We start from the raw sequence: 11,996 nt of genomic DNA, 5'->3' as shown, positions 1-11,996 counted from the left end.
AGGGGTTTCGATAACATCAAGTGATTTTTTAAGCGACTTCATGGAGAAACGCTTCTCGTGTGCTTCTTTCCTCCGAACAGAATCTAGAAAACTTGTACAAATTTCGATTAAAACGAAAAAACCTTGTAGAACACGTAGTGCAATTTGTGAACGATAATATCATCGGCCAACTTAACTCGAAAGTTTCAGCAGCATAAAAGCCTAAACCCAACAAATCCCCGCCACAGGAAGTGCTAGAATGTTGGAGAGGAGAAATCATCTACAGAGGGTCCAAATTACAAAGGTGCCCGAGGACCAAACTGATGATTCCAACTTCAGCGGCGTGAGGTTTTCACTTGCCACCGCCACCGCCTCCAAACAGGTAGTCTAGGGATGATCCACCACCGGGAGCTGAGTGCACTTTTGTTGATGGTCGATCCTGTCAACCATATTTTCAAAGCCATGAATAGTGAATACCAAACATGAACGGGTGATAAAAGTTGTTAGTAAAAGATAAAGAACATTCAAATTTCCAGTCAGAACATCAGAAAATATGCAAATCTGCGAATCACAGATTTGCGAGCAATCTCTTCGCGAGAGAAACAGAAATGTAGGTGAAATTTCTACCGAACAAAACATGACTATGAACAAAGATCATACTGTGATGAAGTTGCCGCAGTTCTGGCCATCAGCTCGGAAATAGTTGTTTGAAGTGTTCCCAGGTACGCCAGCGGGAATCTCCTTATTGACTTCTGCAGGTGGTGCGGGAGCAGTAGCCCTCTGAGCAGGTGGTTCCGCAGTTGGAACCGGCGCCTCGTTCTGAGGAGCTGCACCCCTTTTCGCCACGGGATTCTGAGTTTCTTCTCCACCTCCAAACAGATAGCCCAAAGAGCTTTCTCCCCCTCCGCTGCTGACTCCACGACCCATGCTCCTCTCCTCGAATGAGTGGATACTGCACATAGGTTTCGAACCAATTAAATAACAATGAATGAAACCAACACAAAGCAATACCAACCAAAAAGTACCCAGGGTTGCATGAATCACAAAGCAAGCAAGAAAATGCCATCTCACATTACACAGTTCTAGTCAATTTCCATTTTCGGGGATTATCTCCGATAGGGAAGAGACTTGGAGCAAAACCGAGCTCAGTGGCATTCTAACATTCATACAGCCGACTCCACTTCGTGCAATACGGCTTTGTTGTTGTTTATCTCCGAAACATTTTGTGCTATTACGCCACAAATCATGTCTCCGGATCTCGAAATTCATATTTTTCATTAATTCATAACATCAAATGATCAAAACCCAACCTCCAATAATGCAACTCTGGATCTCATATCAAATTACTAAAGGACCATGAAATTCAATTCCTCGGCCATATCTCATACTCCGAGTGCGAAATTTGACCCGAAAACAGTAATGAAAGATGGATTCAAGCAATTGCAAAATTTGCAATTAATCAACTTGATTAAACAAACTCGCATTTGCAATCTGAAAATTTCTAGCTAATCCACGAGAATCAAAATTAAGCGAAGAAAATGCACAATGTTCACAAGATCATAAGAGAGTGATAAACATCAATCTACAACAACAATAACAACAACAAACAGAAGCGATTCCATAGTAAAATCACGATTGTAAATTCAGATACAGATCCACCAAATGTAGAGTAAATTATTCAGTTTAGCTAATTTCAGAAGATTTCTGTACATAATTTTCCTGCATTTTCTCGGGAAACAAACAGCAGATAGAGATAGCGAGCGACGGTTACCTGTGAGAGCGTTGCGTTGTTTGGACTTCAGATCTGCGTCGCCAGAGCACTGAGTAGTAAAGCCAGCGGCAACTTTCTATATTTATAATGAAATTCAAATCGCATGCGCTGGGCCCACTATCAGAAGATATTTTCAAAAATAGATTTTTTTTTTTTGAGTAAATTGTAGCAACGGTCTTTCAACTTTAATCATATTGGAACAATAATCTATCAACTAAAAATTCATTACTATTGGTCCCTCAACTCGTCAAAATATATAGCTATGGTAATTTTCGTCAACTTCGTTAGAATTTTGTCAAAATGAATTATGTTAGAATGACCATTGCTACAATTGAGTTAAAGTTGAGGGATCATTACTCCAATTGAGTTAAAATTGAGAGATCATTTATCCAATTAGATTAAAGTTAAGGGAACAATGATAATGTGTTTTTAGTTAAGAGATCGCAGTTGCACGTTTTGATGAGTTGAACGACCAATGGTAATGAATTTAGTTAAAGTTAAGAGATCATTACTACAATTTAATCTTTTTCTTTTAATCATATTTTTTACTTTTAATTTTCTTTTTGGAATATGTTACTTTAATTTAAACTACTTAAAGGCGGAACTATCAACATTTGGGCTTTGCACCAAAACAAAATCACCATTTGGGCCAAATGAGACCTTATCAGCCCATTAACAGAAAACTAGGCCCAAAACAACAATAAAGAGTCCAGCTCAGAGAAACCCTAATCCGAATACGCAGAGGCGGCGGATGAAAACGCAAAAGTAAACACCTTGTAAAATGACGAAATAGCCCACCTAGGTTAACAACAGGTAGCCGCGCATCGAAGCGGAAGCGAAAAGCAGTTAAATTTTCCAATTGCCAATTTTGCACTACCACCACACCCAAAGCGCCGCTTCGACCTTTCGACTCGCCGCCGCTTCGACTCCCTCCGCCTCCTACTCATTCATTTTCCTCTCTTCTTCTGTTTCTTCTCTCCGCCGCGAATTCCGTTGCTCCTCCGCTCTTTCTCTAACTTCCGCCGTCAGAGATTTGCTCGGTACTGATACTGCCGAGGTTGCTCCTCCGCGTCTTCTCTTAATTCCGCCGTCAGAAATCTGCTCGGTGCTGACACTGCCGATTAAACAGAGGTCGGTTCTCCGTTAACTATTATTTTCTTCATATTTTGAAATGTCTGATAAAAATTTAGTTAATTAACGAATTAATTGCGTTTTTGATTTACTAATCTCTATCCTGTTTGCTTCGGCTCATATTATCTTTTTTTTAATTATTTATAATTGTTGTTGATTAGCTTCTGAATGGTGATTGTGTTATTGCTTTGAAACTAATTTTGAGCTGTTAATTTGATTGCTTGATTGTTTGTGAATGCATTTTAATGTGTGTTCATTTCTTTGTATATCAGGTGACTCTGTAATTTTTATGGTTTTCAATATGGATATACTTAATCCCAATGTTTACATGAAGAAAAAAATGACTTAATCCCATCTCAGTCCTGTGTATATCTGCTGATTGAGTGCAAATTTTCGATAGAATCGATTTTAGAATAAGGAAATTACATAACCATTTCATTAATATGATGCAAATGGATTAATCCCACTGTTGTATGAAGAAAATTATTAATCCCATCTCAGTCCTGTGTGTATCAGCTGATTGAGTGCAATTTTCGAATTTTCAATGTTACAAAGTTTCAAATTCTTTATTAGAATAAGAAAATTACTTGATCCATTTGGTAATACGAAGCAGACTACTCAATCCCATTTTTATATGAAGCAAATTACTTAGTCCTATTGTTATATGACTGCTGAAAAATAAAGTCCGTTAGTTATAGCGGAGGTCGATCATCAGCTAGAAGTTTCCCATCATCTTCATGGATCATTTGGTTCAGTTTATTACTATTATCATTTGTTATCTTGTTAATTTCAATTTTGATCTTAAGTGAATATGCGTATAACAATAGCATCAACATGTACATAAAATGGGTGTAGCGGAGATGAGAATGCTTCCTTGGATGTGTGGGCACACGAGAATGGATAAGATTAGGAATGAGGTTATCCAAGGTAAAGTAGGAGTAGCCGAAATTGAAGGAAAGATGAGAGAATCAGTTACGGTGGTTTGGACATGTGAAACGAAGGCGTACTGACGCTCGGTTAGAAGATGCGATTATGGGACAGAGGTTTAGGGCTGAAGGGGTAGAGGAAGACCTAGGAAGACTTTGGAAGAGACTCTAAGAAAAGACTTAAGAGTACTTGGATCTAACGGAAGATGTGATACAGAATCGAGCGCAATGGCGTTCTAGGATTCATATAGCCGACCCCACTTAGTGGGAAAAGGCTTTGTTGTTGTTGTTGTTGTTGATGTGTATAACAACCTACACATCCGGGTATTGTGCTTATGTGAATATACACCCTGGACTGATTCTTTTACTACTTTATTATGATTTTTTAATTGCTTTCGGTATGAAATTTGTAATTTTGAAATCCAAGCATGTGTTTAATGATATTGGCTTCTGGGTGCTCTATCTCCCTTTTAATGAATTAGCGTGTTTTTCTTTGTTACTTGTGGAAAATGCAGAAATGTTTTACGAATCTGTTTTTTCGTTTATGTTGACCATTCTTTCAGGTGTTAGAAAAATTATGGAGAAGACAATTTTAGTTGACAATGCTTGAATTCAAGGAGAAGATTTCCCAGTGATTATCTACTGATCAACATGGAAACTGCAGTGTGTAATGAAAAACCAAATTCTCAGTCAGAAAAGGAGTACTCAGAGAAGCTCACTGGGTCCATGAACAATGCTTTGTTGGAGGAGCCTTCAGTAAATATTAGTGCAAATTTGCCTCTAACTGAAGCTCTGCCTGCTGTATTGCCGAAGAGACAGCGGAAGAGAGCTAGGAGCAGTGGTGCTAAAGTTATTAATAATTTCAATCCAGTGCAAAGCTTGGACATTCTGGTAAACCCAGTGGAATCCCAGAATAATGTGCAGAGAAGTCATGCCCCAAATATTGGTGATTCAGATCTATGCTGTTTGAAGGGGACACTTTCAGTTGAGAATATTACTCCTGAAAAAAAAAATTGTGTGCAGTCTTTGGGTAGGGATGAACATCATAATGATTCACTTGGGACTGAAAAACTGATGGATGAGCCTTCAATGAGTATCATTTCTGATTTGGTACCAGCTGAGTTACCTCCTCTGGGAGGCTTGACTAATAGGAAGAGAAAGAAGAAGGATACAATAGGTGTTGCCCTAGAATCTGAAAATTCATGCCCGGAGTCTTGTGCTGTAATTTGCACAGGAATTTCAGAAAAGGAAGAACAGCAAGAAGATTTGTTTCACGAGCAAAAAAAGAAGAGAAAGAAGCAGGATAAAAGGCATAAAATCCATGAGAGTGATGATAAAAATTGTGATATTTCTGTTGGTACTTCTTTAGCTGAAACTATTATGCCAACGGTAGATCATTCTGTAGAGCCTTCTGTCGTAGACTTCCCTGAACAAGTGGAACAGGTGGCAATGGCACAACCACCTATGGAGGGAATTGGCACAAATGAAAACTCAAAAATTGCTGAACCTATTGAAGATTTGAGCTCCTCAAGAAAAAAGAAGAAAAAGATGCAGAAGAAGTCTAAAACCCAAGAGAGTATTGATGAAAGTTGTGGGAATGACAGAAGTTGTAAGCTGTCAGTTGGTATTTCTTTAGTGGAAAATATTATGCCAGGAAGAGATCCGCCTCAACAACCTCCTGTCTCAGAATCCTCGGAACAAAAGCTCGAATTGCCACAGCCACTTACGGAAAGAATGAACATGAAAATTAATTCAGAAAGTTCTGAACCTATTCAAGATTTGAGTTCCTCAAGAAAAAAGAAGAAAAAGACTCAGAAGAAGTCTGAAACCCGGGAGAGTAATGATGAAAGTTGTGGTAATGACAAAAGTTGTGAGCTTTCAGTTGGTATTTCTCTAGTGGAAAATATTATGCCAGGAAGAGATCCGCCTCAACAACCTTCAGTCTCAGAATCCTCGGAACAAAAGCTAGAATTGCCACAGCCACTTACGGAAAGAATGAACACGAAAATTAATTCAGAAAGTTCTGAACCTATTCAAGATTTGAGTTCCTCAAGAAAAAAGAAGAAAAAGACTCGGAAGAAGTCTGAAACCCGGGAGAGTAGTGATGAAAAAAGTTGTGAGCTTTCAGTTGGTATTTCTTTAGTGGAAAATATTATGCCAGGAAGAGATCTGCCTCAACAACCTCCAGTCTCTGAATCCTCAAAACAAATGCTAGAATTTTCACAGCCACTTATGGGAGGAATGAGCATGAAAATTAATTCAGAAAGTTCTGAACCTATTGAAGATTTGACTTCCTCAAGTAAAAAGAAGAAAAAGGCTCGGAAGAAGTCCGAAACCTGGGAGAGTAATGACGAAAGTTGTGGTAATGACAAAAGTTGTGAGCTTTCAGTTAGTATTTCTTTAGTGGAAAATATTATGCCAGGAAGAGATCTGCCTCAACAACCTCCAGTCTCTGAATCCTCAAAACAAATGCTAGAATTGCCACAGCCACTTATCGGAGGAATGAGCACGAAAATTAATTCAGAAAGTTCTGAACCTATTGAAGATTTGACTTCCTCAAGAAAAAAGAAGAAAAAGGCTCGGAAGAAGTCCGAAACCTGGGAGAGTAATGACGAAAGTTGTGGTAATGACAAAAGTTGTGAGCTTTCAGTTGGTATTTCTTTAGTGGAAAATATTATGCCAGGAGTACATCCACCTCAACAACCTCCAGTCTCAGAATCCTCGAAACAAAAGCTAGAATTGCCACAGCCCCTTATGGAAGGAATTAGCGCAAAGATTAATTCAGAAAGTTCTGAACCTATTGAAGATTTGAGTTCCTCAAGAAAAAAGAAGAAAAAGAATCCGAAGAAGAATTCTGAAACCAGGGAGAGTAATGACAAAAGTTGTGAGCTTTCTGTTGGTATTTCCTTAGTGGAAAGTATTATGCCAGTAGTAGATCCGTCTCAACAGCCTCCAGTCTCAGAATCCTCAGAGCAAAAGCTAGAATTGCTACAACCCCTTATGGAAGGAATTAACGCAAAAATCAATTCGGAAAGTTCTGGCCTTGTTGAAGATTTGAGTTCCTCAAGAAAAAAGAAGAAAAAGACACAGAAGAAAAGGTCGGAAGCCCGGGAGAGTAATGATGAAAGTTGTGGGAATGACAAAAGTGGTGAGTTTTCAGTTGGTAGCTCTTTAGTGGAAAATATTGTGCCAGGAGTAGATCTGTCTCAAAAGCCTCCAGTCTCAGAATCCTCAGAACAAAAGCTAGAATTGCCACAATCACTTATGGACGGGATTAGCACGAAAATTAATTCAGAAAGTTCTGAACCTATTGGAGATTTGAGTTCCTCAAGAAAAAAGAAGAAAAAGTTTAAAACCCGGGAGAGTAATGATAAAAGTTGTGAGCTTTCAGTTAGTATTCCTTTTGTGGAAAATTTTATGCCAGGAATAGATCCCTCTCAGCAGCCTCCAGACTCAGAATTCTCAGAGGAAAAACTAGATTTGCCACAACCACTTGTGAAGGGAAATAGCGCGGCAGCAAGTTCAGAAGGTCCCAAGTCGCTTAATGTGGACTTTAGTTGCTCACAAGAACAGAAGAAGAAGCGAAAGAGAAGGCATAAGACCAATGAGTGTATTGATGAAAGATGTGATCTTTCTGTTGGTACTTCTTTAGGAGGAAATACTTTTCCAGGAGTAGATCTTACTGTACAGCCTCCACTTGCAATGTTCTCAAAACAAGATCTAGAAGTGGAAAAACCTCTTGTTGAGGGAATTAAACAAAGAATCAATTCTGAGAGTATCGAACTCATTGAAGTTTTGAGTTGCTCACAAGGGAGAAAGGATCGGAAGAAAAGGCTTAAAATGCGTAAGAGTAATGATACAAGTTCTGATCCTTCTGTTGGTACTTCAGTGGAGAAGATTATTCCAGAAGCGGATCCATCTCCACAGCCTCCGGTAGCAGTAGTATCAGACCTACATGTGATACAATTACTTTTGGAGGAAAGTACTTTACAGGAGAAAAATGAGGACAAGGATCAGAACAAGAGATCTAATGCCTCAGGAAATAACAACACCAACCACCAAGTTTGCGCTGGCTTTCCTGGCCAGGTTGATTTGGGTGCTGTGGCGAAGGAAGGCAGTTGTTCACAGATACCATATTGGGCTGTTGAAAGACCTCTTGTTTTTGTTTCTTGGAAAAAGCTTCTCATTCTTGATGTAAACGGGCTTCTTGCTGATATTGTTCAACTGGTTCCCCAGCAGATGAAACTGTATAAACCAGACAAAATGATAGCAAGGAAATCAGGTGATAATTTACATTTAAATGTATATGGAGAGTTATATACTTTTCTAGCCTTACTGAAATCTAATCCCTACATGTTTTTTTCGCAGTTTTTAAGAGGCCATTTTATGATTCTTTTCTACTGTTCTGCCTTGACTATTTTAACGTGGCTATTTGGTCTTCAAGAAACAAGTAAACTTCATTCCAGGACTGATACACCTGTTCCTTCTCTCATTTTCTGTTTTGTTGGGTTGTGATATTTTACACTTGCTTTTTCAGGAAGAACGTGGACGCGGTGGTAGATTATCTTTTGGGAATTTCCAAAAAGAAATTGCTTTTTTGCTGGGTAAGGACTTCTTCAGTATAGTTTGTAAGATAATCACCTGTAATCAAACTTATCCAGTAAAGTAATTTAGTGTTACTTTAGCAATTTGTAGAACTTGTATTTTGAGTGAATCAATTCATAATTGCATTGCATTGATTTCAATTCTATTACGTTATTCTTACAACGATTGTTGTATGCAGAATCAATCCCACTGTACTAAAACGAAGTTCAAAACTCTTGACAACAAGGAAAAACCCCTTGTTTTCAAAGAACTTAGAAAGTTATGGGAGAAGCATGATCCTGATCTTCCATTTGCAAGGGGAGAGTACAACGAGACAAACACATTATTAGTGGATGATTCTCCATACAAAGCTTTATGCAATCCAGTTAGTTGATTAACTCTTTCCTCTTTATTTCTTCACTTTGACGTGACTGGTTTAAGTACAAAGGTTACAGCCTGAAACTAATACTTTGTTTCTGATTGCTTAGGAGAACACAGCAATATTTCCCTTCCCATATCGATTCAAGAATCGAACAGATAGATCACTAGGTGAGATACCGTTCAAGTTTTTGTGTATTTGGAAATGTAAGGAGATCAATGGTTGCATATCTCACATTCTAGCCTCATTCACATTTGCATTGCACATGGTCGATCTCAGCTAAAATAATTACGTTGGTTAAAATTTGATCCATGTGTGGACCTAGTTTTTCCGCTATGTCTTTCAAGTATTATGCACGTTTGTGTGGCTTCAAAGCTTATGTCTGTAGGTTCCTCCAGGTTTTTGAATTTATGATTTTCAGTTTATCTATTCTCATCCTCAATGTTTTTGTTTACTTCTCTGGAGTAGTTACTCAATTACTTTTACTTACAACGTTATTGGTGTGAAATTTTAGCTTCCAGGTGTTTTATTACAATTACTTGTCTTTTGCAGTCCCCTATCGTTCGTTGTATTTTTTCGGATGACATTTGAGTCATAATATCCATTTTATTTTCTGTTTTTGTTTTCTACTATCAAATACTTTTTACATAATGACTTGGTGTAATATGCAATTATACGCTTGGTTCATCACAGGGGTTGGAGGCGATCTTCGTCGTTATGTGGAAGGATTAGTTTATGCTCCAAATGTTCAAGAATACGTGAAGCACAATCGATTTGGTCAACGCCCCATAACAAAGAAAGCTAAATCGTGGAAATTTTATAGTCAAGTTTTAAGGGATCAAGCGCTGTCACCCAAAAATTGATACCATTACTTGTATTGGCCGGTGGAGTTGAAGTTGGCTAAAGTTACTCAGGAAACGGGTTCCTGAGTTGATTCTAAACACCTCCATGGCAACGAATAATTGTGTAAGTTGTATTGGCGACCCACATAAACCTTGTGCTTCCAGTCAAGATGAAATTGTTCGGCAGCTCCTTCTTCAGAAGCCTTTCTTGTGCGCTTGGATCCTTCGGTGTTTTTCACTTCCTAGCGGTCCAGTTCTCAGTAAACGTGTAAGAGCACATTCGTTGTTTTGTTTCGGTTTTTTTGTTTACCAAGCATACAGAGCTAGAAGGATAGAGCGTTTTATTTACTTGGGTAAGAAATGCAATATCTTCGAAGAGTTTGCTACTGAATTTTGTTGGCTTAATTATATTCGGTTTTTTATATAAGCGACATTCTTATTATGTTCGGTTTTTTGGTTATTTGGTTCATGTGACGGACCAGACTACAAGAGTTTTCGTTTATAGCGTGCTAATGTGATGATGTTTCTTTACTCCGCATGAACTCATGTGGTTTAGAACATTTACCTCTAAACCGATACGGCGAGTTTGAATCTCTTCCTCGAGTATGGTTCACTTTTACTATGCAAACAGGATGACTACTGAGTGCTTAATCGTCGTCTTTGTGCGAATTTTGTTGACAATGACGGTGAGAACGTTGGTGTTAGTGAACTCGCCAACCATGGCAGCACCAACTGATCCTGCCGGATCCATGCTTCGCAGAGAGGATCGACGTTATCGGGCAACCTTCCCTCAGCATCGGAAATAAAGTCCGGAGGACAGACAGCAGTTCCATCCGCGAACGAGGGAAGACCACGGCTTCTGAGAAGAGGGATAAATTGTGCCCTTCCATAACGGGTAATTGTTTTGGTCCAATTTTATTGTGAGAAAATTAGCAACATTACGATAGGTGCTGCGGCCCCAAGAATCTGAATTAAATTCATGTCCGGAGTGCTGAAATATGCACTGAAAATTCAGGAGGAAGAAAAGCAAGAGGATTTGCTTCATGTATAAGCAAATGAGAGAGAGAGAGAGAGAGAGAGAGAGAGAGAGAGAGAGAGAGAGAGAGAGAGAAGTTGTCCTTAGAACCACAAAGAGCCAGAAGTGGGACAACCACTTGTGGAGGGAAATTAGACAAAGAATTCTGCCAAGTGGAACAACCAATTGCAATTCCTCCTTTAGGTTTTTGAATTTGTGATTTTCAGTTTATCTAATCAGGAATCGGAATAATCAAGAATTAGTCGGAGAATCCATGAATTAGAATCACACATTTTGATCAATTTGTTTACCGACTGTTTAGAATCGGAATGAAAATAATGCTGACTCAGTTACTTTTACTTCTAAGTATTTACAATGTTATTGGTGGGAAATCATAGCTTGTGACTTGAATCCTTGATGTTTGTAACTTCCCTGCGGTGCAAGTTTCAGTTACGTGTAATAGTATATTTTTTGTTTTATGTTTCAGTATTTGTTTACCAAGCATACAGAGATCTAAGAGTAGAGCGTATATTCGGGTTAGGTAGCGAAGGGTTTAGATGATCCCATGCGTTGTTTCATGACCTTGCTTGTAACTCGCACGGTTAGGATAATCTCTACCTCTTCATGAGACGTCCTGAGTTTAAATCTCCTATTTCCCGAAGATGATTATCACGTACTATGCAAACAAGATGATGACCGAGTGCGTAATTCCCGTCATTAAATGCCCATACAGATGACAGCTAAAGCTCAGGGGACCTGAAATAATTTTTCTTCACCATCCTCTTCACTGTCACCATCGTCTTCAACTTCATGCAGGTAGCTGGCGTTGACAGTTGATTGAAACTGGTTACCCAACCACCATGTTTTTGCAAGATCTTATGCTTTGAGTTTGAAGGTAAAATCACATCTCATTGCCCTTGCCTTTGCTTATATAAATCATATATTTCAGCTAAGGGATAACATACCAACCAAATCAGATTCCATGTGCCTGCCCTGTATGTTTCAGCTAGCAGATATGGTGAACCCTAAGCTTGTTCATCTCTTGGGTCCACCAAAACTTAATCTAGTGGGGCCAACTTTTTTAAGAGACGTTTCACTTTGATTCACTAATCTTCATACGTATTTTATATTGATTATTGCCTGTTAAAACATATATATATATATATATATATATATATATATATATATATTATTCACATTATATCAGAAAGTGAGCTTTCTTAAAACCTAATCAAGCTTAGATAGAGTTCATTTCGAAGCCATTATTTGGATAAGAAAGTAGACCCTTGATTGATATGTTTCTTATAACCTAATTAAGCTTAGCAAATTCATGTTTCTTAAAACATATATGTGATTCCATCGTGCATGC

General features: G+C 38.5%; 2 protein-coding genes across 2 annotated transcripts; one reads left to right on the top strand and one right to left on the bottom strand.

Moving 5' to 3' along the window:
- Nucleotides 1-84: 84 nt before the first annotated feature.
- Nucleotides 85-1,814, bottom strand: LOC137712566 (protein SPIRAL1-like 3). Its single transcript, XM_068451657.1, has 3 exons — nucleotides 1,751-1,814; nucleotides 640-931; nucleotides 85-418 (listed from the first exon to the last, which is right to left on the bottom strand). Exons 2-3 carry the CDS (start codon nucleotides 904-906, stop codon nucleotides 332-334), a joined length of 354 nt encoding a protein of 117 aa, XP_068307758.1. The 5' UTR covers nucleotides 907-931; nucleotides 1,751-1,814; the 3' UTR covers nucleotides 85-331.
- A 768-nt stretch (nucleotides 1,815-2,582) lies between these two features.
- Nucleotides 2,583-10,054, top strand: LOC137712662 (uncharacterized). The gene is made up of 7 exons (XM_068451782.1): nucleotides 2,583-2,881; nucleotides 4,371-8,089; nucleotides 8,176-8,257; nucleotides 8,345-8,411; nucleotides 8,591-8,776; nucleotides 8,880-8,940; nucleotides 9,464-10,054. Exons 2-7 carry the CDS (start codon nucleotides 4,459-4,461, stop codon nucleotides 9,631-9,633), a joined length of 4,197 nt encoding a protein of 1,398 aa, XP_068307883.1. The 5' UTR covers nucleotides 2,583-2,881; nucleotides 4,371-4,458; the 3' UTR covers nucleotides 9,634-10,054.
- Nucleotides 10,055-11,996: the final 1,942 nt, after the last annotated feature.

The sequence above is a fragment of the Pyrus communis genome, chromosome 13 (assembly GCF_963583255.1).
Source record: "Pyrus communis chromosome 13, drPyrComm1.1, whole genome shotgun sequence".
Classification (NCBI taxonomy): Eukaryota; Viridiplantae; Streptophyta; class Magnoliopsida; order Rosales; family Rosaceae; genus Pyrus; species Pyrus communis.
Note: the sequence above shows the minus strand (reverse complement) of the source record. Positions and strands in the feature narration are given on the sequence as shown.

What these genes read in the sequence shown, in the direction of transcription:
- LOC137712662 (XM_068451782.1), top strand. Translation starts at nt 4,459, where the DNA reads ATGGAAACTGCAGTGTGTAATGAAAAACCAAATTCTCAGTCAGAAAAG. An exon ending in AATGATAGCAAGGAAATCAG is followed by an intron (nt 8,090 to 8,175) that starts GTGATAATTTAC and finishes TTTTTTTCGCAG; the next exon opens with TTTTTAAGAGGCCATTTTAT. An exon ending in AGAAATTGCTTTTTTGCTGG is followed by an intron (nt 8,412 to 8,590) that starts GTAAGGACTTCT and finishes TGTTGTATGCAG; the next exon opens with AATCAATCCCACTGTACTAA.
- LOC137712566 (XM_068451657.1), bottom strand. Translation starts at nt 906, where the DNA reads ATGGGTCGTGGAGTCAGCAGCGGAGGGGGAGAAAGCTCTTTGGGCTAT. An exon ending in ACTGCGGCAACTTCATCACA is followed by an intron (nt 419 to 639) that starts GTATGATCTTTG and finishes TATGGTTGACAG; the next exon opens with GATCGACCATCAACAAAAGT.